The following is a 27037-nucleotide window of genomic DNA, read 5'->3' as shown; positions in this document are numbered from 1 at the left end:
CATACTTTTTTGTTAACTGTGCCAAATTTTGTTGAAAACAAATACTAATTTTGTCCTTAAACATCATTTAGATGAGTTCCCAGTAGTTGGGGAGCTTGGGTGCGAAGTTTACATCTGTGACGGAGAACATGTAATCCCAGGGTCGATTTTTTCTCAAAAAATGCTCCAAAAGAAAAAAACGACGGTTTTAAAGAATTTCCTACGCCTTCGGGCGCGGAAATTCAATAACATAACATGAATACTGAACAGACAAACCGAAATAATATCTTCAATAATACTTTAAGGATGTAGCTTTCGGTGCAGACAGTAAGTTTTGACTAAATATTTAATAGAATATAGCTACATAAAATGTGATTTAAATTAAATTTTAATTTAAGCGTGGAAATAAGTTATCCAAATAAATTTTTGAATTAAAAGGAAAATGCATTTTGTTTGAAGACAAAAAATCTTCCATTTCTCAAATAATGTTCGACGGGATACCGTTTATAGTTGTTGGAACAAAAAGCCTATGGTACTGATAGGAACGCTTCTCACAAGAAAGAAAGAAAAGAAAATAAGCTAGAGCGAAAATTATCCTTCGAGATATTGTTTCCTTTCCAGATTACAAGGTGAAATAATATTTTTCCATTCAAGATTACCCGTAAATGCTATAGGATAACACCGTCCTAATATTATTTTATTGTTTATTTAGATAGACAAGTTAACTGAATGGAAGAAAAACTGCGCCAAAAAGTTGAAAAATGAATGGGCAGCTAATAAATCCCAAGTGAAGACCAACAGAGAAATTTGGATAAAAATATTAGATTGCCACGCAGACCATTTGTAAGGGGAGGTATTGTCAATATAATATAATGTAACGTATAAATACACTAAGGACGCTGTTGCAATTATATTAAACTTGAAATCGTTTCAGCGCGGTGGTATCAGTCAACAAATCAATTCAAGAATAATAACGAAAATTCACGAACTCGATGGTCAAGGAATAAGGCAAGTAAAAGAGATGGAAAGACACATAAAGATATATGTTCAAAACAAGTTGTTTTGTGATAAAATGGTTCCTTCACCAACAAACAGAACATTTTTTCCTACACGACGTGACATCACAAACCACATGTACATAAGCACAACAAAGTTACGTTTATCATAGATCGATCAAAATTTCTTATTGTAGAGGAGTTCATCGACAATGTGATAGATTGTAATACTGTAACTCCGCCTCAATCTCCACCTGTCATTAATTTGACCTCACCCCAGAAAACAGGAAAAACTGACGTTGTCCCGGGCCAGTTACTGAGTGAAAAAGAATTGTTGACGTTGCGTGAAATGGACAAAATTATCAACAACCATATGCTAACCGTGTGTTGTGGTATTTTTGGAAATGAAAGGATGGCGCAGTGTGACAAGTGCAAAAAATGGTTTCACGGAATGTGTGAAAACATACCAAACAGCGTTTTTAAGAAGTCCAACCAACAAGAATTGGTATTGCAAAATGTGTAAAAGTGTTTGTTGTAAATTTATCTTATCTCATAAGAAAAAAAAACAAAAACGAACGAAAGTGTTTTATTCCATTCCGCGTGGGTATTCAAGCCGTACGGGCATAGTTTGTTTAGATATTCGGAACAACTCGCGAAAACTCGTCCAAAATATTGTTTTTTATGAACCTCCGACCCGGCACTTGTTATTAGAGTTTTCCGCATATGTGTGCGTCAAACAATTCTGGAACCCTAAAAGGACTGACTGGCCGCAAGGTTAGTCTGCAAAATTTTGGCATTTTTAGCGGTCACCGGGCGGGACACATTGAGGACTGGTGGTCTTAAATTTACTTGCATTAAAAAGCCTCTGCTATGGAGGTTTGAAACCATAAATATGGTGAGTGTATCACGAGAAAAACTATGGATTTTTTTTCGGCCAAAAGTGAAAGTGAGGAATAATGGATATGAATGGAACCCCCTTTCTTTCATAAAATAAATCGCAATAAATGAATCCAATTTTAAAATATGTAAGTACGTTTATTAAGAGTATTTTATATATATATATATATATATATTTTTTTTCATGGCAGTATTCGGGACTTCTTTACTGATCTGAAATTTTTTTGCCCCTTCATCCACACCACTTTACCACACCTTGCATCAGGAGAGAGCAGGCAGGTAGGGTTACAGCTAGCTTATGCTTAATTAGGTAAATTAATCAGAAGATTAATCAGAAGGAATTTGTTATTTTTAATGTGCAGTTCCCTTGAATATTTTTAAGACATAAATGAAACAATTTTCTCACATACTTTTTGTTCTTCCTTTAAAACAAATATATAAACCAGGAAATAAATTTCTTGGCAAGAAATGGTATGGCTAATAACATATATTTTTGATATGGATAAATTTGTCCTATAGCTAATGAACTAAATCAAACTCATTGTCCAATGACGTAATGCACAGACGAAAGACCTTATTTTGAATTTCTCACGTTGATTGCAGATATACTGTGATGACATGATCCTGTATGATCCTCTAAATTTGCTAAATACAATCTTACAGTTCTTTGTCTCAAATGACAAGGATGATGACCCACACAGTACAGTTTTTTAACAAAAAATAAACACTGCCTGAAAAAACCCACATCCAGTTTAAAAACTAAGAGATTTAGTTCACATAAATGTTTGTTGCACAAGTGGTAAATTTACTTTGTGCAACACAGAGCTACAGCTGTTTAAAGGAATTTTTAAAGGGTAAAAAGCAAAAAATAAATTCATGCACAAAGACTTCGCAATCAACATAGTTTTTTTGAAACATGATGGAGGAGTGAGCTACCACAAGCATATATTCTAGAATTTGGAGGCAAACGGCGCAGCAGCTTCAATATACAGCATTGAATTTAGCGGCCATTTTCATTAACAGCAACAAGAAGTGTTTTGACACGTTTATGGGTTTTACACTCACTCTAAATCTGTGTTGCCCAACAACAGTGTTGTGTCTGATCATGTAGCGCCGTAGATTAGTGGTTATGTGGCGCCGTAGATTAGTGGTTATAGCTTTCGTACTCTGTGCGGGAGACCGGGGTTCGATTCCTCTTGACGGCGATTCAACATGGGCGAGTGAATGTTACCATAGCCCCGGGTTAACCCAAGCCATGTGAGGGAAATTGGGGAGATGGCACACTGTGTGGGCCGTTGGATGTTGCCGGGAGTTGTCTAGTAGAGCGTGGGCCCTACTAATTGGGTCTGCGTAGCTCAAAATGAGCATTTAATACTCTAGGACTCTCCATCTAAGCCATGGCCCCTCCTGGAAATAATAGACAGGGTATATCCCTCGATATTTGTGAGGCTAGCCATGTAAAATATGCACATCTATCTATCTATCTGTATGTGTGTGTAAAAGCTGTCAATTACCATTACTTATAAGTAATCCTTTACCTGAAATTCTTACTGATTATGTGTGATACACCTTGACAAACCACCATTAATTATTTGTTATGCTTAACTAGTGGTAAAATTAACTTATGTTCATATTCTAGCTCTTTATTTTTTTTTAATTTAGCTATAACTTGAAAATGGGTGTTGACATCTAAAACACGGCGAAAAACTTCTTTTGTATTGAACTCTTAGAATTGAACTTTCATTGAACATTTTTGTAATTCTAATTTTTCTGGTTTAAATTTGGAAGTGCATGGAAACCAATGAAAACCAGCTATATAGTGTCTTCTCCATTTTTAAGCTTTATTAGCAGTGAATTTGTACAGTGCTGAAATTAGGACACTTAACATTGTGAGCGCGTATCATGCGCGACATGAACGATCCGCTATCCTATCGTGACCATCGCGATATAAAAAATGTTACCGAAGAACTTCGCGATAGTCGCGATGTATAAAAAATAATGATGCTATCGCGATCGTCACTATTAATCTTGATTGTCGCGATGGATCGTGAATAACATTAAAAATATTAAACAATAGATGGATATAATCTTGAGTTTTTTTTTTACATTTAAAAATTCTTTTGTATCTTGTAATATAATTTTACTGGAAATTTGATTTTAGAAATAAGACGACCATAACGTAATAAGTTGTTCTACGGGCAAAGTTGATAGTAGCTTACGGTCGGCGAAATAAAAATAATTTTATCAAGAATGTATGGTCGGAACAACAACAACAAAAAATTAAAAAATAATATCGGAGGAAGGTGTTATGACAAGCATTTTTTCTATCTATTTTCGCATAACGCACGCAGTTTATATTTTTTAGTTGCAAAGAAAAAATAATAATAATTTCTCTCACTAAAAAAATGGAACTAGCACTCAAGGTGAAAAGATAACAGCATAATAATTATCACAGATTGTCTGTAACAGCGATATACGGAACATTCTTTTCTAATTTTTATAGAATTTTGTTATCCATTTATATCTCAGCAATCACAGTGTGCATGATAAAATAAATTGCAGCAATGGGGAGAAGATAGTTGCATGTGTCTTATTAAATGTATTTTTAATTGTATTTTTCATATTTTAAATGGTTACCTGTTGCTTGAACGTAGGGAAGATAAAAAAAGACAATTATCATCTATACATTTAATTTTACATTTTTCAATATTTTTAACAGAAATTGATAATGAAATCCTGGGCACTAGGTTGCGAAATACATGTCAATAACACCTAAAAATGATACCTGCTATACTGCTCTATTACCAGAAGCAAACCATTTCAATGTGCTCAATGTGATTGCAAAGATATAAATAGATTAGAATTACATTCAACACAAAAGAAAAAATTATCCAGAATTGTGTTTTAGAGAGAATACGGTGAAAGTTTTCTTAAAAAGTTTTTTGCTTGATATTATTATTTTTTTGTTTTCGTAAAAATTAGAACAACATTAGAAAATAAAAAAAAATAATTATTTATATTCAATGGCGTTATTCTCTCATGACATTAATTAGGTGATTATTATAATATTTAAAGATGTATCATGACGGTCGCAATATCGTGAAAGTTGACCCCAAGATTGATCGCGACTTTCACGATGCTAAATATTTTACTATCGCAACAGCATCGCAAATCATGCGCAACGCGCACGATACGCGGCTCACGATATTAGGTGTCCTGATTCTAGTACTCTAAATGTCCAAAAATTCTAACATGTTTTTACAGGAAAGTTAAGAAGAATATTCTTGTAAGTTTTATTGTTGTATTATAATATAAAAAATATTCAATGTTTTTCATCTTTACCCCAGAAAAATAATAAGTGATTCACTGCTGACAATGTGCCTTTTTTAACAGTAACGCTATATATATTAGGGTAAATACTAGCTTTACAGGAGATGATTAAAAGTGTTACGTATACAGTTTACCATTTTTTAAAAATGGATTTGTACTAAAGCCTGTAAATTAATCCTCTAATCTAATCTAGACTGACTTACTTCTTGTTTTTAATATCAAAAAATATTTCAAAAAGAAACAAAGCTTAGAGCTTTAATTGTAATATTACTAATTGGAGGTATAAGAAAAAAGAGACAATGAAAAGCTCTGTTTAAATTTGTTGTCAAATCTTTAAAAAAGAAGAATGGAAAAAACAAATATGTAATCAGGTTATTCCTCTTCCTACTATAAATAAAACTGTAAAAACGTTTTCTACTGATTAAATAAAAGTCGAAATCAATAAAAGGGTTTACAGGGATTGCAATAGTGTATTATTTTTTCTGATTTAGACCTATAACCTTTAAAAATGTGCCAAAGCTATTTTAATAGAATCTCTACAATTTCCTTAAAGGAGCGTTACAATTTCTTTCACATTTCTATTTCAGCAGGCTGTCTTATGATTTCTGTTTTTTTTAACTTGTAAGTCTATGTAATACTGCCCATGTTGTTTGGGGTGACTTAATTGAATTAGATATATACCAGTATAGCTTGTTGAAGCCTGTATGCATTGAAGCAAAAAGTAATTACCTGCTCTCAATCACAAAAAAATAGTTTTATTTTGAGTGACCACTAAATAGGTAATGAAAAAAGGGGAAAAATTTAAAACATTTGAGCAAAGGAATTGTTACTAGGTAAAGTTAACAAATTATCATGTTCAGGTATTAGTTTGTATTTGATTTTTTACTGAAGATATTTCCAACATACTTCATATATTTATTTTGCAGTAATTCTTTGTTTCACTTTTATACTTAAAATTGTCCAACTAAGATTTTTAACTTATTAATTGTCTTGTATTTCAAACATATAACATGTAAAATAAATAATAATTTTGTTGTTTAGAGGTGTTTTAATAACTTATTTTTAACCACACAACAGGATGTGAAAGATATTTTGTTTGCACATAAATAAAGAAAATTACATCAGAATTTGATACCAAAATTCATAGAAGTTTTAAGGATATTTCTTGTTCTCATGGCAACCATTGTTAATTTATTTTCTCAGAACTCTTGACATCATAGACACTTCTTTGAAATCAATTAAGTGGAATATCTAAAGCCTGAGTACTCACATACTCGTATACTCTGTATTAGAAACATTAAACTGGTTCATTATTGATCTTGTTTTGATCTAAAGTGTTTATGGTTATCAAATTATTTTTGTCACATAAATCTGCTTATTATGTTATTTTCTAGAACTAATTTGATCAAAAAAATTCTATTATTTCAATTTATTTGCCAACCATATCAAATGATGTCTGTAAATATATTTAAACATTCATTATGAGAATTTTTTTGTAGATGTGTGATGTTTTTATCATTAATTGTTGTCTTGTAGCACTTAGCATTTTGTGACTGTATTTAGGTTTTGTCTGTTGCAATACTGTCAGACCGATTTCTGTTTCCGTTAGCTTATCATTTTCCTGCCTACAATATTCACAAAACTGTATCTGCAACTATGTACCATCAAGCAATATTTCACATAGTGCATCTGGTGAAATTAATTCATATATATTTTTTAGTAACCAATGGCAAGAAATTACGTCATGGATGATATCACTAATTTAGAAAACTCCAACAAAGAACAGAAATTTACTGTGAAGACGAAATCGAAAATTGAACGCATTGAAGAAAATAGAAAGACTGATTCTCAAACCTCTGTTTGCCTAGCATTAGTAAAATGGATTGTAACAATACTTATGTTTCTAATGACACTGTCTTGCCTAGTTGCAAGTAAAATGTCAATTATATCAATAGCGATAAGATTACGCCCTGCAAGTTTTAATAAGACCACCTCTACAAATTGTTTGCCAAATAATAATTGTGAAGCAGAAACAGCTTTTGTAATGATTACTTTACTGATAACCATACCGCAGGTGATTTCCTTACTGAGAGCAATACGAAATTCGGCATTCTCTAAAACAGAATTATGGCCATCTAAATTTTCAATTTTCATGGTATGTTTTTTATTTATATGCTATTATTCCTATTTTTTTAGGTTATAGAAATACTACAACTATACTACAACTACTAGGTCATAAAATTTAAGGGTTAATGGTTTTGGATTAAGGGTTTTTGTGGATTACATTTTAATTTTGTTATTGGTCTATTTTTTTGTCAAAATTAAAGCAGAAGCAGATTAAAAGACAAGTTGATGTGCAAAATGACAAATAAATTGTATTTTTTAAAATAAATAAACTAAAAAGACAAAGGCAGAAAGGAAAATTCTTGCAAGAAAGCATTTGTATTTCAAGGGTATTTTCCAGGATAGTCAAAAAATATACAAAGTTTTCATTCTTTAAATTTCTTAAATAATCAATAAAATAGTGGTCATTAAGAATTTTGTCCATGTTTCTGATGTCAGAAATGATTGTTTTTTTTGGTTTTGCAGTGAGAGTGTCTGCATGTATGATAACGTAGTGTCATATAATCATTAAATAATTTTTTAACAGGGTATCATTGGTGCAGTTTTGGAGACTTTTGGACTTTGTTTCTTTACTCTTGTTTTGATATCTACTACTGATAATTTTGCAAGAGCAGTTTTGTTCATGAATGGAATTTTTGTTTTCCCCATATTACTGCAAATCATCACAGAATGTCGGAAGATATTGCGTTCACAAGAGACTGTTAGTATTGATGATACTTCATACGTGGCATATGAAAGTGAAAACCAGCTCAGAAGATCACAAGAACAACCTCACCATTGGAGAACATTTTTTTTGTTTCTTTTATCAGCACTTTCTGCCATATCTGGCTTTGTCTTCATAATGTTTCAAGTAAGTGTTTATAAAATATCTTAAAATTTTGAATGATCATCAATACTTTATGCCATTTATGTAAAATATATATTGTTGGTAATCAAATATTTAAGAAACTTTATCTCATAAGTGTCAAAACTAAATGAATAACTGATCAAGTACATTTCGATTAATTAGACCTCACCAGAAAGAAAAATGATGTAGCCGTACACATGCCACAACTAACATCAAAATATTTTGTGTAGCTTTGTTGCTTTTCTACTTATGTATCATTATTTTTTATCCTGGATACAAGTGGACGCAGCATGTGAACTTGTGAACCCCAAACACAAGAACCAAGTTTTTTAATTTTAAAAATATTACCACTTATCTGTTCAGTCATAATAAATATATTATCATGTCATAAACAAGAGAGTTTATTCTAGGCTATATTTCGGCAGCTACAGCTGTCATCACCAGGCAATGATCGTAACAATCTTTGGCCATTTATTAGTAAAACAGATAATTAGAGGGTTAATCAACCAATAAGATCACAGCAAATAAATTACTTAACTTTATTACAGACCCAGATGGAAGCAAAAGATTGAATAACTAATTTTCTCACTCTATTGAGTGCACTTGTTAAGGGGGAAAAATGAAAATCTTTGTTTAGGGATTGTCTATGAGATCGTTTCAAAAAATCGTTTCAAATCGTTTCATTTTTTAATTAGCATAGCATGGTCTCTCAATATAACCTACACGCTGTCACGTAGGTAAATTTCTACATCGTAAAAAATCGCGTATATAAAAAACATTATTTATAAAGATTTGCTTTATGAACTTGTTTCAGCATATTTATTTGAGATTGTTTCAGGATGTTTGTTTTAAAATCTTTTTTACATAAGAAGAATAAAAGAAATAATTATTAATCAAGTAATTCAAAGGTTGTATTTACGTAGTTTTATGTAGTAGTACGCCAGTTTGTGATTGCATTTCGTCGAAATTGTTTATTTTTTCCAAAGAAACAGATAAACGGCAAGTATGTACCTGCTTCTTTTTTTTTCTCTGTAAACACCAGCTGTTCATTGACGTCATAGCGATTGGGAGTAAAATTGTACCTGTTTCAAAACATGAAATTGTTTAATATGATTTAGGAATGCTGAACGTCGAGAGCGTGTTTACGTTTTTCGGTGGCACTGACAAACTTTTTTAACTATCGCTAATATAATGATGTGGAAGAAAAGAAAGAGAATATATTTTTGCTCAAATATCATAACAAACACTATTTACACACTTTTTATAAAAAAATATATACAAAAATAACGGTATGTTAATGAATCGTTAATTACGTTGTTTTCTTTTTTTCCAACATTTTTGGACAACAACAATTCTTTTTATTTGTCTACATTTTGAATTTGAATATTTGTCATGTTTTCAAAATTGTCTTTAAATTTTTTTCTAGCCAGTGAAAGTATTGTTTTTAGTCAATTTGGAGAGAGGGCTGTTTTCTTTATGACTTCTCCATCATCAGTTCTTTTCCCTCCCTCCACGCTGCCATGCGCCAATTCGCTTTGGAATATTTGCGCTTTAATTCCGCTTTAATAAATCCAGAGCAGCAATTAACTGGAGCTCTTTTTTACTTTAGACATGGTTTCGAAGTTTACCTTTCAATAGGGATAGGCGGATTTTCATATGTATTATTAATTAATACATTTGAAGTCAGTGAAGTAAAATTAATATCTGACGTATGGCTGTCTTCAACTGGGGTTTGACTTAGTATCAATTTCCACAAATACGTTTCACTTTCATCAGAATTAATTGAAGATGTTACCAACTCGGTGAATGAGAGTTCTCGATTTTTCTGCACAGTGTCCCTGCTAATTGGCTGCAAGTTGTGATTGTTAATGCGCTTTTGAATTTTTGTTTTAAAGTTTTTTTTCAATATTTCCAGTATTCTCTAACAATATCTCCACTTTTTCGTTGATGTCTAATATTTCTTTTAAATGTTCATAAAGAACTAGTTCTCCAGTAGGGTTAAGGGTCACTAAAACTTTCCAGTTAAGTTTTCAAATTTTGTATTAAAAACAAACCTGTGCTTCAAACGGATCATTGATTTCAACTATAAATTTGTGTTTTCTCGAGGTGTCCCAAACTTGATCTTCTGCGTTCTAAATATATTTCAGATCACCACGTGATGGAAAATCTTTTTTTGAAATGGAGTTACGCGTCAACAGGTTTTTACAGGTTGTTGTTCATAAGATTTGGGCAACAAACAGTTATAATCTCTTGAATATCCACTCCACGTCACCTTTATTTCTTTCCCTAAAGTATTGATGCAAACAACCAGTGTTTGGTTTCTGGGTCAAGTGCTCTCACCTCTATTTTCTATCTAAATTCGATAATCTATAAAAAAATATGAAAGGCAAGTTGGTTATCACTAACTTTAGAAAAGTTTTAGTTGTATAATAGTTTAAATATATGTTTTAAATGACCATTTTCTTGCTTTTGGAAACAAAGGTTTATAAATGGAAAATGATTGTCTCCTCTTTAACTTTGTCTAGAGTACTTGATAACCAGCACGTACCAGTTTGCAATTTGCATGTGGGAAATCATGAGCATCAGAATTTGGGGCCTCCTTTTTTAAATAAAACGTTTCAGATCTGCTACGACGACTGGTTGCCAGGATCCCAACCTTCACCTTGTTTTTGTTGTCTACTGACAAACAAAGTGTGTCAACATCGCAAAGAGTCACCATCTGGTTTACTATGCTCACTTGAGAGCTTGTATAATGGAAATCTGGATAAAGCCTTTTTTCCATTGTGTTCCGTAGAACACAAGCATCTACCAAGTTTTTAAATCTCTTGCTCGAAGTTGTTTTTCGACGTGGCGGTACCATCAGTCTATGGATAGTATTTCTACTTACGGTGATACCCAGTGTATTTTTTACATGTCGAACGATGTCCCTTAAAGTTACGCCATTGGTATACATCGTATCGTTTCGACGTCGAAGATGTGCTCCAGCTGAGCTTATTTTGATGTAATTTCTAATGCATGGCACAAAATTGTGGTGTTTTGTATGTGTGGAACGATTTTTAACTTTGCTTGTCATTTCTAAAAACAAAAGAAAAAGCGGCATAAAAAATAACACCTTTTGTTCAGCTTTCTCTTCGTCACTGTGTTCTGTTTCCGAATCACTGTCGAACATCCAGTCACTATCGTCAATAAGTTTCTGAAACATTTTCCATTTTAAGGAAATTGTTAGTTTTAGGAAAAACTGTTTATTTTTAGTTTTGAAAAACTGTTTTACGATATTTATGATAAAAGATGTTGTTGGTGATGTCGATGTTGTGTTGAATAAAAGAGAAACAATAACTTTACATTTATATACAAGTTGAAATGATGTAAAAAAAATATTGAAACGGTTTCCATAAGATTAAAATTGTGTCAATTCGTATCAAAACTGAAACAGTCTTGGAGACGGTCCCTTAGCATGTTTTATTTTTAATTTATGCAGATCCTAAGTTATGGGGCTGTCAGCAAAAAATTATAAGGCCTGGGACCAGCAAACAAGTATCATTTTGGAAAAAAAATTTATGTTAATCAAATCATATAACACCTATGCATTGATAAAGTTTGAATGCACATCCTTAGCAGGTCTGAAATTACTGATGACAGAAAATGTCAAAATTTTGCTATTACTTAAATTTTATAATTTATGCAGTATAAGTAAATCTAAAATTCCTTAAATTCAAACATCTTAAGAATGAAAATAGCTTTTTAAAAAATTTAAAAAGACTTGTTGTTACCTATAACATAAGTCCAACATCATTATATACCTTGGGTTGCCTTAAAGAAGTAAGCTAACCTTTGCTTTCTCCAATGCCATGTTTTTGAATGTTTTTTGTTGCAAGATATACAAGAGTAGAGACTAGGTAAGTTTTGTTAAAAAATCTTGCAACAAGCGTTTATTGCTTTTACTTGAGAAATGTTGATGACGACCCTGTGGTTTTATCCATTTATTTAAATTTAAGGGCTTTTCCTTATGATATACGACCTAATGACATGCTTGATATTGTAAAGTTGAAATCTTTTTTTAAAAAAAATAAAATACAGAACATCGTAATTTGTATCATTTGATGTTAAGCAGGATATCATATGAGGGCCTTAGCTTTTGTTTCAACTGTGAAATTTTAAACTTATATCCACTTCCATGACATTTTTGTAGGTTACATAGGCGTTCTAAATATTTTTGTTTTAGTATTTAGAAAATTTAAGAATACGTACTTAATGTGATATTTATTTTATGTTTTAGGCACAGGAAGCTATTGATCGAATCATATTTCCTGTCTCTATGATATGTTTATCCATTGCTTGGTCGCCAAAGTTATTTAAAAAACAAATTCAACCCAGTGCTGCTAATATGTTAGAAGAAAATGGGATGGCAGCTCCTTCAAGAAATATGCATGTGAACTCAGCTCGTCATCGTATGATGTTGATATCTTGTTCTGTGAAAATAATTTTAACATTCTTAATAGCATTTCTGTTGAATTACGTGTTCAATGTAACAACAATAAGAAACCCTGGAGACAGTTTTGCAAATGGCTTCAAATACTTCACAAAAAATAAGGCCTTAATGAACACTTTTTTCGTTCAGCTAAGCTCTAGTTTTTTGGGTTATTTGCTAGCATGGTTAGCATGCACAATGAATTTGCAAAAAGTATGCTTTGTTTTACCATTATTATTGGCAACACCAGTATCGGTCGCACTCTCAATATTTCCTGTTGCTTGTCACGACCTTATTGGATATAATTGTGAACGTGTTCATGATAACAATAAAGTATGGGAAACCATTGTTATTGGTGTTTTGTTTTGGTTATCTCAAGTGTTGTCTTTGAATTTTTACTTCTTTAAATCTCAACAATTTCTAATGGCTAGAGAAGAGATTTTGTTCTGGCTACCAACATATGATGGTATGTTTATTAATTAAAAGCTTTTATTTTTACTTTTTATTTGTCTTCGATTAAGAAGTGTAAAATGGATTAAAATTTTAACAAATTTCCACCAGGCTGTTTGCTGGAACAACATCTTTTGTTAAATCGAAAAAATGAAGTGACGGATGAACGTTATATCAACTATCATGAAATCGTAAAAGAAAGTCATATCTACATTTGTACCACCATGTACCATGAAGCTGACTTTGAAATGGAGCAGCTGTTGCAATCATTAGCCAAAGTTGACCAAGCTCGGAAGGAATGTGGAAGGCAGTTCGAAGCACATGTCTGGCTGGATGATGGTGCAAGAGGTATGTAAAATATGGTTGTAATATAAATAACTTTGTTCTAGTTTAAAGTTTTACATAGTCTTTTTTCCTCTTAATATATTCATGCATTTTTGTGGCAATTGGTTTACATTTAATCACAGAACGAACAGTGTGTATAGTGTATACGAATAGTGTGTATATGTCTATATGTTTTGTATATAAAACTGAAATTCTTATGCTGTACAAAAATTCATTAGTAATAATAATAATAACAATACTTTTCTAAATTTAGGAGAAGTTGTGAAATGGTATGCACTTCAACTATTGTCTTTAGTAAAGGACATAATGGATATAGATCCTGGAAAGGCTTTTAAACTAGAAACTCCTTATGGCATGCAGTTGAAATGGCTGTTACCACATGGAATGCCATTTATTATTCATTTAAAAGATAAAGTCAAGGTTGGTTTTATTGATCAGTTGCATTTCTAGGTACAACCTAATATATATTTACTAGTTGATAAAGCCAGTAGAAAAATCCACTTCCACAAAAGAACAATGGAAAAAAATCCGTTATTTGAATTTTAATGATAGAAGAAATGACCCTGTCGTTACTCCCAAAAATTATTTTTTAGAAATTTTTTACTTGGTACTCCTATTTTATAGAGCTTGAACTCTGATGAGAAAAATATAAAGGATCATTTGCTTTTGACGAAGGGTTAGGAGATATAAGAGTTTAAATATTTTGCTAACTCAGGTTTGGGATACTAGCCCAATATGGTCCTAGGCTGTCCCTTGTTACAAACACAGTGATAAATGACTGACGTTTCCAAGTTATTTGGCCTCAAAATTTATAGCAGCATTATAATCATTAATTTAAATTAAGATATTGACTTTAATGTTTAAATGCAGTGTTGTATCGTCAGAAAATTTAAATATTGGGACATAGCTTTTTCGACTACAACAAAAGAAAATGAATGCATCTACTTCGCCTTGACACACAGACACAAACAAAGTGTCTAATGGTATTAGATAGTTATTACCATTAGAATAGTCGACTTTTCGTCTGGAGCTGCAAGTTATGGTAAACAAATTTGAAGTGATGGGTGATTTGCCACAGATTTCAATGGGGCTATGACTAGCGACTAGTTTGAAATTGAATAAAAGATTTTTAAATATAAAAAAGCATATTTTTTTCATTTTTTTAAGTCTTTATTTTGTCCTCTAACAGTAATTACATTAACAGTCGCTGCCATTATCGAAAAAAAGCCAACATGTTTCGTACATTTTTTGTTGACTTGTGATGTTAAACGGAGTACATAACTCAACAGAATTTGTAAAACAATGGACAGAGATTCACTCACTTCTTTGTCTTCTCAGAGTAATTAAAATTCATCACAAGGTTCAAGTGTTGAATAAAACAAGCTAAATTCCAGTAAAACAACAACCTTGTAGAAAAAAAAATTTTCAAGAATTTAACAACATGCAAAAAAAATACAAAACTTAGACTGTTTCTATTTTGTTTGGATTTCACAAAATCTCTTACAGTACCCTTCGTTGAGCTTAATAATTTGTTTTTTTATCAATCGTTAGTTCTTCTTTAAGTAAATTCCTGTATCTGCCCCTGTGACCTTTTACTTTTTATTCTTAAACACACAGTTTTTAACAGGGCATGTTCTTCATGCTAGAATTTTTGTGAGTACCTCGAGTAACATAACATCATTACTCAGTTTTTCTTATGAATTCAGTTGCTTATGAGCTGCTTATCAAAAAATTGTTATTTTGTAGGTCAAAGCAAAGAAACGGTGGAGTCAAGTTATGTATATGTCGTATATTTTGGATTTCAAACAAGTTAAAGGTACTTTGATGAACCTGATTATACTTAGTATGTTTTACACCAACATTTCAAATGATTTGTGTTTTATCAATCATTCCAATTCTTCTAGCCACTTTCTTCAATGCAACAAATTTTGTGATCAAATACATTAAAGTTTTAGAGTTGCGTTCTTCAATTTTGGAAACCATTTCTTTTTTAATTTACACTGTATTTAAAATTATTAAGTTTAACCCCACTAGGGCCATGTATGTTAGACATTTTTTGCACTGCACATTCAAAAAAACTAAATATTGATTCCAGAGCTTTTATATTTTTCACACTCTCTACACACTTCTTTTCTTTAAACATTCTTTCTATTGTTTGTCATGTAATGTTAATCTGTTTATATCTTTCCATTTATGTTAATAACCTACTATAGTATTTTTTATGGGTTGCAATTGATTATGGATCAGATTTAATAGTAATTAAAAACTTGACGATTAACTAAAGATACGCATGCATCATTTTTTATTTGTAATTTCCTGTAAATACCTATATTAACATTTATAAGTAGCATTTGACTATTTTTGAATAAAAAACTGTTTTTAGAACGAGATGACCTAACATACATTTTGGCGACAGATGCTGACGTACAATTTACCCCTAATGATGTTATGGCATTGATGGATTTCATGAGTAGAAACCCAAAAGTTGGAGCAGTATGTGGTCGAACACACCCTATGGGCAGTGGACCAATGGTTTGGTACCAAATATTTGATTATGCTATCGGTCACTGGTTATTGAAGGTAATTAGGATTAAAGTTTTTTTTTTAATTATTTTGACAATACTTTGGATTTTTTTTTACAATATTCACATTGATTTTTAAATGTTATGATTACATTGAGATAGTTCTGTGATAATTTGTGTCTGAACGGGAATGTGCATCAGTCTAGACAATCTGACATTATTTCTGATAAAAATTTAGGTTGCCAATCACGTGTTTGGATCTGTTTTATGCTCACCAGGATGTTTTAGTGTGTACAGAGCGAAGGCAATTAGAGATGTGTTGCCTTTATATGCTAGTGGTGTAGATTGTGCCATGGATTTCTTAATGAAAGATATGGGTATGTTTTATGTTAGGCCTTGCCTTTACAAATAAAAAAAAACAAATTTTAGCTATAAATTGCCTAGGAAGGCCATTTCTCACCTAAAACATGCTTATCTGTTGGTGAAATAAATGTATACAAAGGTTGTGTCACCCCATACAAAATATTTCAGTTTCATGTTGATTGATATCACAGCCTAACATAATTTCAACTCATACTGTGTATTTGTATTTGCAATTGCATTCTTTTTTCATCAGTTGATGTAACAAACCTTCATCTGATTTGGTCTAATTAATATTTTAATTTGCTTTAGGCGAAGATCGCTGGTTTTGCACCCTGCTCGTTGAAGCTGGTTGGAAGCTTGAATATTGTGCAACTGCTGTGGACAGCACCTATTGTCCAGATAATTTTGATGAATTTTTTAAACAGAGAAGAAGATGGGGACCGTCAACACTTGCCAACTCCATTGTAGTTTTAGATAAACACAAAACAATTCGTGAAAACAATGATGCTATTTCTATATTTTTTATCATCTACCAAGCAGTATTGATGATTTCTACTATCATCGGGTAACTGTTACTTCCTAAACTGCCTCACTAAAATATAGAGTGTAGCTAAATTTTTGCTCATGGAGATATAACTTTTCCTACGCAAGAAGTTATTTTTAGGGTCCATTTCTTAATATTATGCAATTTTATTTTGATTGATAAAATTTTGATTTAATATGGTATTAAGACATGTTTTTATTTTCTTATAGCCCTTCAACAGTATTATTGGTCATAGCTGGAGGGTTGCAGTATGCATTTCCATATACAGTCAATTTGGTCGTTGTCTTAATTTTGCTAATTCTTACAACACTAATATTTACATTGATTTGTCTTTACTGTAAGCCTGACACACAGTTAAAAGCAGCAAAAATTTTGACGTTTGGTTTTGCCATCATTATGTCCATTACAATTGTTGGTATCATTCTGCAGGTATAATACCTCCTAAAGTTTTTTTCAGATAGGCCTCTTGACCATTGTTTTCTGTGTGTAGTTGCTGGGTTTTATTTTTATCCAACAACCATGAACTTTCTCCAAATTTTAAATCAACATTTCATAAGTAATATTTCAGTTCAAATTTGAGACATAGGAGATTTACTAAAAAACTCTTATTTAGACACAGTGGGCATGTATAAATGTGAGCCTCACTGGCCAACTTTTTAAAATTTAAAGGGTATTAACTAAGGTAAACTAAATTATGGATCTTAAACTTGTAATTTTAATTTGGAAAAAAGTTTTAAATTGTTCTATTAACTATACTCCACAAGTTCTTAAATAAAGGCTTTAAGAACCCCCAAAAACGTTTTTTTAAAAAAGACTTTTTTTATTTTGACAAATTACTCCTAAATAGATTTTTAACATATCTGATTTCTGAAAATGATTTAAATGAGATGTGTAACATCAGATTTTTCCGTTATAAATCCCAATAATTTTATTTGTTACTGTCATTAAAATAAAAATATAGATTATTAAGCATGACAATATCTTAGAGCTAGTACTGTGTAATGTTTTTATTAAGTATCTTTGAATTGTGTTTAAAAAATGAAGATTTGTATGTAATTGGAAAATATAATAGATATAATAATAGATAAAGAAAAATAACAAAAAATTAGAAAGAGCTTGCAAAACTACATAAAACGCTGCTTCAGGACACATAAAGAAGGATATTATAGATCATCCCTAACCTTCATTTGTGTTACTGGATTTCAAGTAGAGATTTTGCCATTTGTAAAGTTTATAATCAATATAAATTGTTATCAGCATTAAAACTGTTCTGTTGATAATCTTTAGACGGTGGATGACATTCACAACTATGTTTCGCCACCAACGTTAGCACCACCTACCACACCACGCTGGAACAGATCAGCCCCAACATTAACGCCTGGCACAACATTGCCCACACACTATGTAAGAGTACCATACATCTTTACACCAGCCACTTGGTACCTGTTAACAATAATAGGGATTTTCATAGTGACTGCTTTTCTTCATGGACTCGAAGGACTTTATTTGATACATGGAATTTGGTATTTGCTTTGTTTACCATCTGGCTACTTGCTTTTGACCATTTATTCAGTTGCAAATCTTACTGATAGAAGTTGGGGTAAGCAACCTAACTTCATATTTTTGAGATGGCACTATGTGCAAAATCTTAGTGTGTAAAGGTCTGTTTGAAACAGTATTTATTCTGAGGCTGTTTTTTTTCTTGTTGTAAAACAGAAAATGGTTTTTGTTAGAATTTAATATGAATACAATTGATGATTAAATCCTTAAAAAAGTTACTTTTGTTTTCAAGATAACAGTACGCATGTGGGGTCATCTTTGCTCATATTTTCTAGCATCATGGTTTTAAAACCAGTAAAATGGTACTTCAACCACACTCTAAATTTGCACGACACTTCATGACCAAGAGCACAATTATTTTGGCACTTGATACAAAGAATGGGGGTTAAAAATCCACAGGAATTAAATTTCTCTTCCCCAAGTTTTTGGACTGCCATTACTGATCATTCTCAAACGACAACAAAGGCGATATTATCTACATGATGTCATCGCAGGATTCCTGGACCAGAGAAATCGTCAAAAGTATAAGAAAAAGTAATTACTATTTTAAAGCCTCTAAAATTTTCGAAATAGCTCATCAGTCAGAGAAAAAACGGTCAATATTTTGATTTTTTTGAAAAATACACATTTCATAATTTTTTTTGCTTATATTTTTTTATACCATGTTAAAATGATTGCAGGTGTTAGAAACACTTAAGAGATTCTATGATTCTATACTCCTGAAACAAATTTTATACAAATAGAGGGAAATTCTGCGGAATCAATTTCTGTGGAACTTATTTTTAAATTTAGAGGCCTAAATAGAAAAAAGTCGTGTCTGTTTAATAATATAATGTATGATATTTTTAAAAATAATATGCGAGACATCTTTAATTTTGGCAAAAACATCAAATCTAACAACAAACAACTGTCATGCGCAGTATAATTTAGATTAATGGGGCACAAATGAATCTTCTCGCTGTTTGAGATTGTAAGCAAGAGAAAAATGAGTAATTAATAAAAACTCACTCACTCACTCACTCACTCACTCACTCACTCACTCACTCACTCACTCACTCACTCACTCACTCACTCACTCACTCACTCACTCACTCACTCACTCACTCACTCACTCACTCACTCACTCACTCACTCACGCATTCATTCATTCAAGTATTCATTCATTCATTCATTCATTTATTCATACATTTATTTCTTCATTTTTTTTAATTGATACACTAACCTATTTGTATGATCATTGATTAATACATTTATTTTCTTTGTCTTAGGGACTCGAGAAGGCAAAACACAAAGCCAGGACGCAGACATGCCGTTCACTGAAAAGCTTTTAAAATATTTAAAATATTTCTGTTGGTGTTGTATACCTCCTCATATGCGAGAGAAAAAAGTTGACGATGATGATAAAAAGAATGAAGAAGAAGAGGAAAAGCATTTTGTGATAAATAGAGATGATGAAAATGAACAAGTAAGAGAATTTCTACAACTTCTCATAGTATTAATGTAAGAAAAGTTAATTGCTTTATGTTTGTTAGGCCCTACTGAAATACACATTTTGTATAGTGGAATAATACAAAAAGAAATGACTGGTTAAATTATCGACCAAATTTTACCTCAATAATATTCCCCAATATAATTTCAAAAATGTAGTTCATGTTTGATCACAGACCCTAAATGGAAACAGAGATTTGGCTTTATCAAAATAATTTAAAAGGAATTTTCCATGTCTAACAAAAGAATCAACCAAAGGGCTAATCACACAAAGCAAGATATCCTGCTGTCATAGCTTACTGACATCTCCTCCTTTTAATATTCTTCATTCACAAAGGGGAATGCGATTGCATAAGCAACGAACCAGTCTGGTTTGCCTAGATCTGATTTTGAATATTTCAAGCTGGCTTAATTTTTCTCATGAATTTATTGTTTTGTGCAGGATTGAATTTATTTATTTAAAAATTTATATTAAGTTTTATTGCGATGTTATTAACCATTCTGCGACAAAATGAGGAGAAATTTATTTTTACATTGATGTATTACATTTTTTGGGAAAAGCTTTGTAATTTTGTGTAATATAAATTTACTTTAGAATCTCTATGTAATAGTAATAATGTCTACTTTTTAGAAACTATTCTCCTTTTTTTTTGTGTTTCACTGATAGGAGAATCCAAGGCAAGCATTTAATGTTTACTTGCTTTGATATAATGAAGCGCACCTTCTTCCACACAGAAAGCTGTCTACTTTAAAGTTCGATTTGTAGTTATTGAAGTATGTTTAAATTCTTGCTTTTCTTTAGGCCCAAGGAGAAAGAGAGGATGAAGAAAATGAAGAAGATAAAGTAGATGGGCAGCCTATCATTACATTTGATGCTCCTGACGACGAAGTGAAGAAAGAACCAGTTGCTAAGGCGAAGTCCTACCCAATCAAATCAGCGTTGAAAAAAGGTGGTCACGGAATAAAAAAGTACCCCAGTGCTTCTGGTATGTTTTGCTTCTTCATTCAAATAATTTATGTAGAAATGATGTGCATGAAGATGTCTCTTATTGTTATTGTTATTATTATTAAAATTTGTTTATCCCGGATAGCCTCTTTAGTTCCTAATGGTTCTGCTAGCAACGAAGGTCCTGTAAAGGGAGTCTTATTGCATTTAAAGCTTCCTTTTAAGCTACGAAAGTCGTTTGAAATTAAATAACAAATTATGATCTGCTGTTCAGTCAGTGTCACTAAGCTCATTCCCTGAAGTCAAAGTTTCAAACATTCATATCAGTGTTTTTCTTATTGAAATTTGAGCTTATGCAAGAACATCAATTTCCGTCTTATTTCACTGAAATAAATTAGTTTAAATTTGGCTACCTACCAGTGATTTCGTTTAATGCAGTAACTTTTCTGTCTTAAATATTCTTTCCATAAGGTCTGATGCACAGTTTAAAAGCCTTTTTTGTTTAGATTTGCTGAAAAAGGGAGACCACGGTAGTTTTCGTTTTCCTGGACAAGATAAGATGGTAACGTTTGCACCTCATCAACCTCGTCTTCATGCTGCAAGCACTGTGGAGGAGTGGTTAAGACTAAATGCACCTCGAGAATATCAGGTAGTTTTGTTGTTAATCTCATATTAGCCTTTGAAAAGTGCTATATGCTAGTGAGAATCATACCGGAGGTCTCACGACTTTTCTGTCAACTTGTTGATTTAAACGTCTTCCACACTCATTTATATTTTAGTGCTATGTTGAAAACTTCAAAAATGCTGGCTATGACAACGTCGCATTTATTGCAGGAGCTTTGAAAGAAAAGGTATGCATACTTATTCATCTCTTTGGTTTGTAAGTAAATAATACTCCAACTTTGTCTGCCTGTCTGGTCTGTCTGTCTGTCTGTCTGGTCTGTCTGGTCTGTCTGTCTGTCTGGTCTGTCTGTCTGTCTGTCTGTCTGTCTGTCTGTCTGTCTGTCTGTCTGTCTGTCTGTCTGTCTGTCTGTCTGTCTGTCTGTCTGTCTGTCTGTCTGTCTGTCTGTCTGTCCGTCTGTCCGTCTGTCCGTCTGTCCGTCTGTCCGTCTGTCCGTCTGTCCGTCTGTCCGTCTGTCTGTCTGGAAAAAATTGCATTTGATAACAATATGAAACAACCAAAAGAACGGGTGTGTTTTAATTTTTTTCAAATTTTTTTAGGACTTGATAAATATTGGTATTGAGAATCGTGGCCATCGAAAGAGGTTAATGATACTAATTGAAAGTTTGCCACCAGAAGAGTTGTTTCAAGAAGTTCCGGTATTTTACTTTATGCATATGCTGTGATGGAACATCTAAAAGTCTTTTTCATGAAGGGTACAACCTTTCTTGGAAATATTAAGGTCGCGAAGTTCATGCTCCTGGAAATTCCAAAAAGTGTTAGTCGGGAAAGTTTATTCTCAAAAGATATTTTACTTGCGAGATATTTTTCATTATTTGCGAGATATTATGCATTACTCGCGAGATTTTGGATTAGTCCCTAGATATTTTGCACTACTCGTTAATATTTTGCATTACTCGTTAATATTTTGCATTACTCGCGAGATATTGCATTACTCGCGTTTCTTGGATTTTTACCTATTAAACTTGTATTTTGCATTACTTCAATTGCGAAAGATGACAACGATTTGTTTTTCTTTAAAACAAAACAATATTAGTTTAATACATTTAATACATATTTTTCTATGTAAAATCTCAACTTTAAGCATTACTCTACAGTTTCTTTGCTTTAAAATTTATAACATACAGTATTTTCGTTCATCCGCGAAATGATGATACCAGACGTTTATTTTCATTCCTTTTTATGCAAAAGTATGGCTCCCGCAGTGTATTCTTTTTCTTTGTTCGCAAACGTAAAATTTAAAAATTTCGTGAAAGTTTGTGCCTAATAATAATTTTTGTATTTTAAGTACTCGAAAATATAAGTAATAAAAAATTATTTCTTTTGATCTACTATAGTCTTCGTAATTTTGCATAGAAACATACCAAGTTTGTTGGACATAAAGCCAGTCGAAGCAACAATAATAACTTTAAATTCTTTAAGAGATATTAACTACCTTCTTAAAGCTAGTAACATAGCAATTTTAACACATACAGCTTCTCGTGTTGTCTATGTTCATTCGTCACAATAAACTTTCGCTTTACTGATATTTCAAATATTTTGCGGACGGTAGCTTATTTTACCGCCAAAAAGAATACCGAAAGAAAATTTTTCTTTCTTTAGAAAAAAAGTAGCAAATTCATAATAAAAGTAATAATTCTTAACAGGTTGTCTAGACGTCCACGTGATTCTAAGCCGGATCTCCATGACGCGGAAAATGTGGACTACTTTTTTCGCCGCTACATTTTCTGCCTCGTGGAGATAGCTACCACTAGCTTGCAATTGTTGTTGTTGTTGGTTTGAAGCTAAATTCATATTATTATTAAGAATCCTACCAACAAAGGAAGGATCGTATGATTTCGGCGCCATTTTGTTTTTTTAAACGCTAACAAGTTTGTTTACACTTTGACGCATTATGATTGGCTATATTTATAAGTATCCACAAATAGTAGAAACAGATCCTACTATTTGTACCTCCACATTTTCCGCCGCTACCTTGAAAATATTGCACAATATCTACCATTGCGCATGTCCCGCTGCGGAAGAAGTAGTCCGCCTCGACATTGTTTTGCCTTATAGAGATCCGGCTCTAAAGTGTGTAAAGTTTCTTTTACCTTGACTTTTTGAGTGGTCTGTTTATTGCACGCCTTATTAAAGCTTTTTTGAATCTTTCGTAACCCTTTTAAGAAGATAATCACCCCTAGTATTATTGTTCAGAATGACTTACGTGTAGGTTTAAAATTACTTTTACTAAAATGGATAAAATTCGGATGAGCACTCAAAATCTATAAATAATTTTTAAAAGACAAACTGATAACTTAGGTGATTTGAGGTATTGATTTTCTCTTCAGTGTTCATTAACACTCACTTTTCTTGGAAAGTCAGTCGAAATGTAACAGCCTGTTTTGTAGCCTGAGCCCCGATATTATTGCTCTTCAGAGCCAATCACAGTCGTTACAATTTCCTCATAGGAAAATGTTGAGGAGTGGCTTATGAAGTTAGGGTTGGAGGAATATTGGCCAAAGTTTCTTGCAAACTCATACACCGAACCACGTGATTTAGCGGATATTAAGTATATGACACGCGACACGATTTCAGCTTTGTTTGACATCAACAAAGAAGCACACATCAAGAAACTGCTGATGGCTACCTCGGTGTTGCAGTATCCAACTAAAGGTAATTTAAGGTGCTTTATTATAAGTCATGAGCCGAAATTTTTTTTTCATTTGCCTCATTTTTCTTCGACAAAACATTCACTCCATTCGTATTGGAATTAGCAAGACAGGAAAATCAACGGTTTATAACACCTTAAAAAAACCTACCTATGAAGGAAATTGACTGCTTGAGACTTGGGAAGAAAATTACTTACAATTTTGGTTATTATGATAGTATTACACGCGAAATTCGTTATCGTCAGGGATCTATATTTTGTGTTCAGTATGTCAGCAATTTCTCACATGTTATTTAAGCAGATTGGTAATATGTAAGAACAGTTGGCCTTATTTGTAATAGTACATGGTTCCCACGCCTCCTTATAACTCCTAAATCTCCTCAAATTCAAAAGGTTTCCTTAATTCTCAAATTCCTCATTTTTTTTTAAATTTGGGTTTTCTTTTTAAATCTCAAAAACATTTTGACATTTGGTTTTTTTTTATGTAATGCTAGTTTTTATATTATTTATTTTAAATCAACACAACTTGTGCTACTGTGGCCTGCAAACATTATTTTTTTTGTTGTGTTTATATATGAAGCAAAGTTTCTTAGTTATCCTTTGTAAGAAAATATTGAGATGCCAGTCTTCATTTTTACAAGTGCAAGTTTTCTTCTTAAATTTCTTCAGTTTTGTTAACAAGAGCTCCTCAAAAATCACAAAACTTTTCTCGAAAGTCCTCAAATCTTCTCAAATTTTGTTTTTAAAAAAGAGTGGGAACCCTGCAGTAGATAAATCATCATCTAATGCCAGTTTCATCGGTGACTTTTAGCTCAAACTCGTATCAGAGAAGCTCGAAAAGCCATAATGGCGGATCCACCAAAACAACTACAAACCGACAATGCTGACGATGGGGAAGAATTCGAATTTTGGGAAGAGCTTCGTCAAATCTGTTTGTTACCGGAACAAGCTGCTTTCAACCAGAGTGGTAAATTTGATTTAATTCTTTCTGTACCAGTATGCATTCATTGCTTTCAAAATGACATATTTTTATTTAATGCTCAAAGCCATTTTAACCCCTAAATTCCAGGTGATCATATAATTTGATACTCAAAAACCATGTAAATGATTTTCTTACTTTTATGTTACATGAAACTGCAAAAAACAATTTCATGGCCTGTTTTAACATATGTTGTCCTGGTTAGGAAATTTCTTGTTTACAATTTATGTTTTGTGCTGTCAAATTTTAGGGAGTTTGCTGTAGCTTGACATGTTTCATCAGAGATTAATTTCACAATTTAATAAAAATAAGTAGATATGATCGGCTGTTCCTTTCTGTTTAGATAGTCTTAAGGTAACACTTTTGGCAAATTCTCACTTTTTCTTTTTCCCAATGGTTGTCATTTTTTAAATGTTGATAACAACATGATGGTAACCAATACTTTCTTTTTAGGGGAGCTTGTTGAGAAGCTTGGTGATCTTCGTGATACTTGTTTAATGGTGCTAACTGTTGCGAATGTTTTGTGGCTCACTTTCATGGTTACCATTATGGAACAGGGAGACAAACTAGCAGTTCTTGGAACCTCGTTTGCAAGTGTTGCTTTTCTATTTGTTTACGGACTTGTGCTAGTTTTTCAATTCATTTCACTTTTATGGCACAGGTAAGTGGGAATGCGTTTCTGTTTTCTTTCTTTATGCAAAAAAGTGCCGTGCAACGGGCACACGAAATAGTGTGTAATTTAAAGACGGACGATCCCGTGGATTTTTCCACGGGTAACGATTAGTATTTTGATAAGGATCTTAAAACTTCATCTTATAGTTTGTATGTTGTTTCTTCTTATGCTAAATTTTATTAGCTGCACCTTTTCAGCTTTGACTTTCAAGTACTTTACATAAAGAACTTAAGATTTTTTAAAAAATTTTGGTAAAATTAGTTTGGTAAATTTAAGAGCTCAATATCTGTCATAAATGAGGTAAAAATCTGAGTATGAAATTGTTTTCTAGCTATTACTTAACTATGTTCACACACACTAGGTTGGAGACAGCTGTACATTTTATAGCACGAGCACCATTCAAGCCAGGCCACTTCAAGTCAAATTGGTCGTGGAGAGATGATGACCTCCCCCCGCCACCCGATCCAGATGTATTAGATGAAATACGAAGAAGATTAAGAAAAATTAGCAGCACCTCCAATTTTTCAGATGATAGTCGAGCAAATATGGCTGAACCATTATTACGACCACGTGTTCAAACATCATAAACAGTTTCATTTGTTTTTGTTTTTATTTCTCTTAGTAAATCTATGCAAAATCTTTTAATATTTGTGACAAAAATTATATATAAAAAAAATAACAGCACATGAAATAGTTAGAAACGAATAAAATATAAAAAAATATTTTTAGTGTAGAATCAATATGTAACAGATGAAATTTGAAACATATGGTGTTGGATGATTTTCCTTCGAACAAATTACGACTCGCTATTTATATGCTTCGTCAAACTCGTTCTGAAAGATCCTCGTGTGGTTTTACTTTTTCCTGAAAGTCAGCAATGATGATGAAATCCATGCATTATAGTTTTGATTGTAATTCTGTGAATACTAGTGTGTCATGCTTTTGAGTTAGTTAGTGCAAATTAGTGCAAATTCTTATTTGAGAATTTCTTAATTAATTTCTATAAGGTAATTAATATTTTTATACAAGGGGATTTTTCTTAGTATTGTAATATTTTTCTTGTGAATCAAATATTTTTATACAATTTTAAAATGTAAAAATACTTTTTAAATAATTTTGTAGCAAATTGCTTGTTAATTAAGTTTCTTTCTGTTTGCGTGAAGGTTTTTAATAGAGAAAAAAAGATTCGTAAAAA

The 27037-nt window shown here is 32.1% G+C and overlaps 1 protein-coding gene across 1 annotated transcript; it reads left to right on the top strand.

The window, feature by feature from the left end:
* The first annotated feature begins 1841 nt into the window (after positions 1-1841).
* On the top strand, positions 1842-27037 carry LOC130613049 (uncharacterized). Its single transcript, XM_057434367.1, has 21 exons — positions 1842-1999; positions 6922-7356; positions 7852-8175; positions 12449-13106; positions 13202-13438; positions 13689-13855; positions 15182-15251; positions 15819-16015; positions 16196-16334; positions 16630-16885; positions 17074-17293; positions 18152-18464; positions 19693-19889; positions 20715-20898; positions 21365-21507; positions 21638-21709; positions 22080-22178; positions 23991-24195; positions 25002-25157; positions 25623-25830; positions 26204-27037. The coding sequence occupies exons 2-21, from the start codon at positions 6928-6930 to the stop codon at positions 26427-26429; spliced, it is 4500 nt and encodes a 1499-aa protein (XP_057290350.1). The 5' UTR covers positions 1842-1999; positions 6922-6927; the 3' UTR covers positions 26430-27037.

This window comes from Hydractinia symbiolongicarpus, chromosome 10 (genome assembly GCF_029227915.1).
Source record: "Hydractinia symbiolongicarpus strain clone_291-10 chromosome 10, HSymV2.1, whole genome shotgun sequence".
Taxonomy (NCBI): Eukaryota; Metazoa; Cnidaria; class Hydrozoa; order Anthoathecata; family Hydractiniidae; genus Hydractinia; species Hydractinia symbiolongicarpus.
This window is presented reverse-complemented; position numbering and strand designations above follow the sequence as displayed.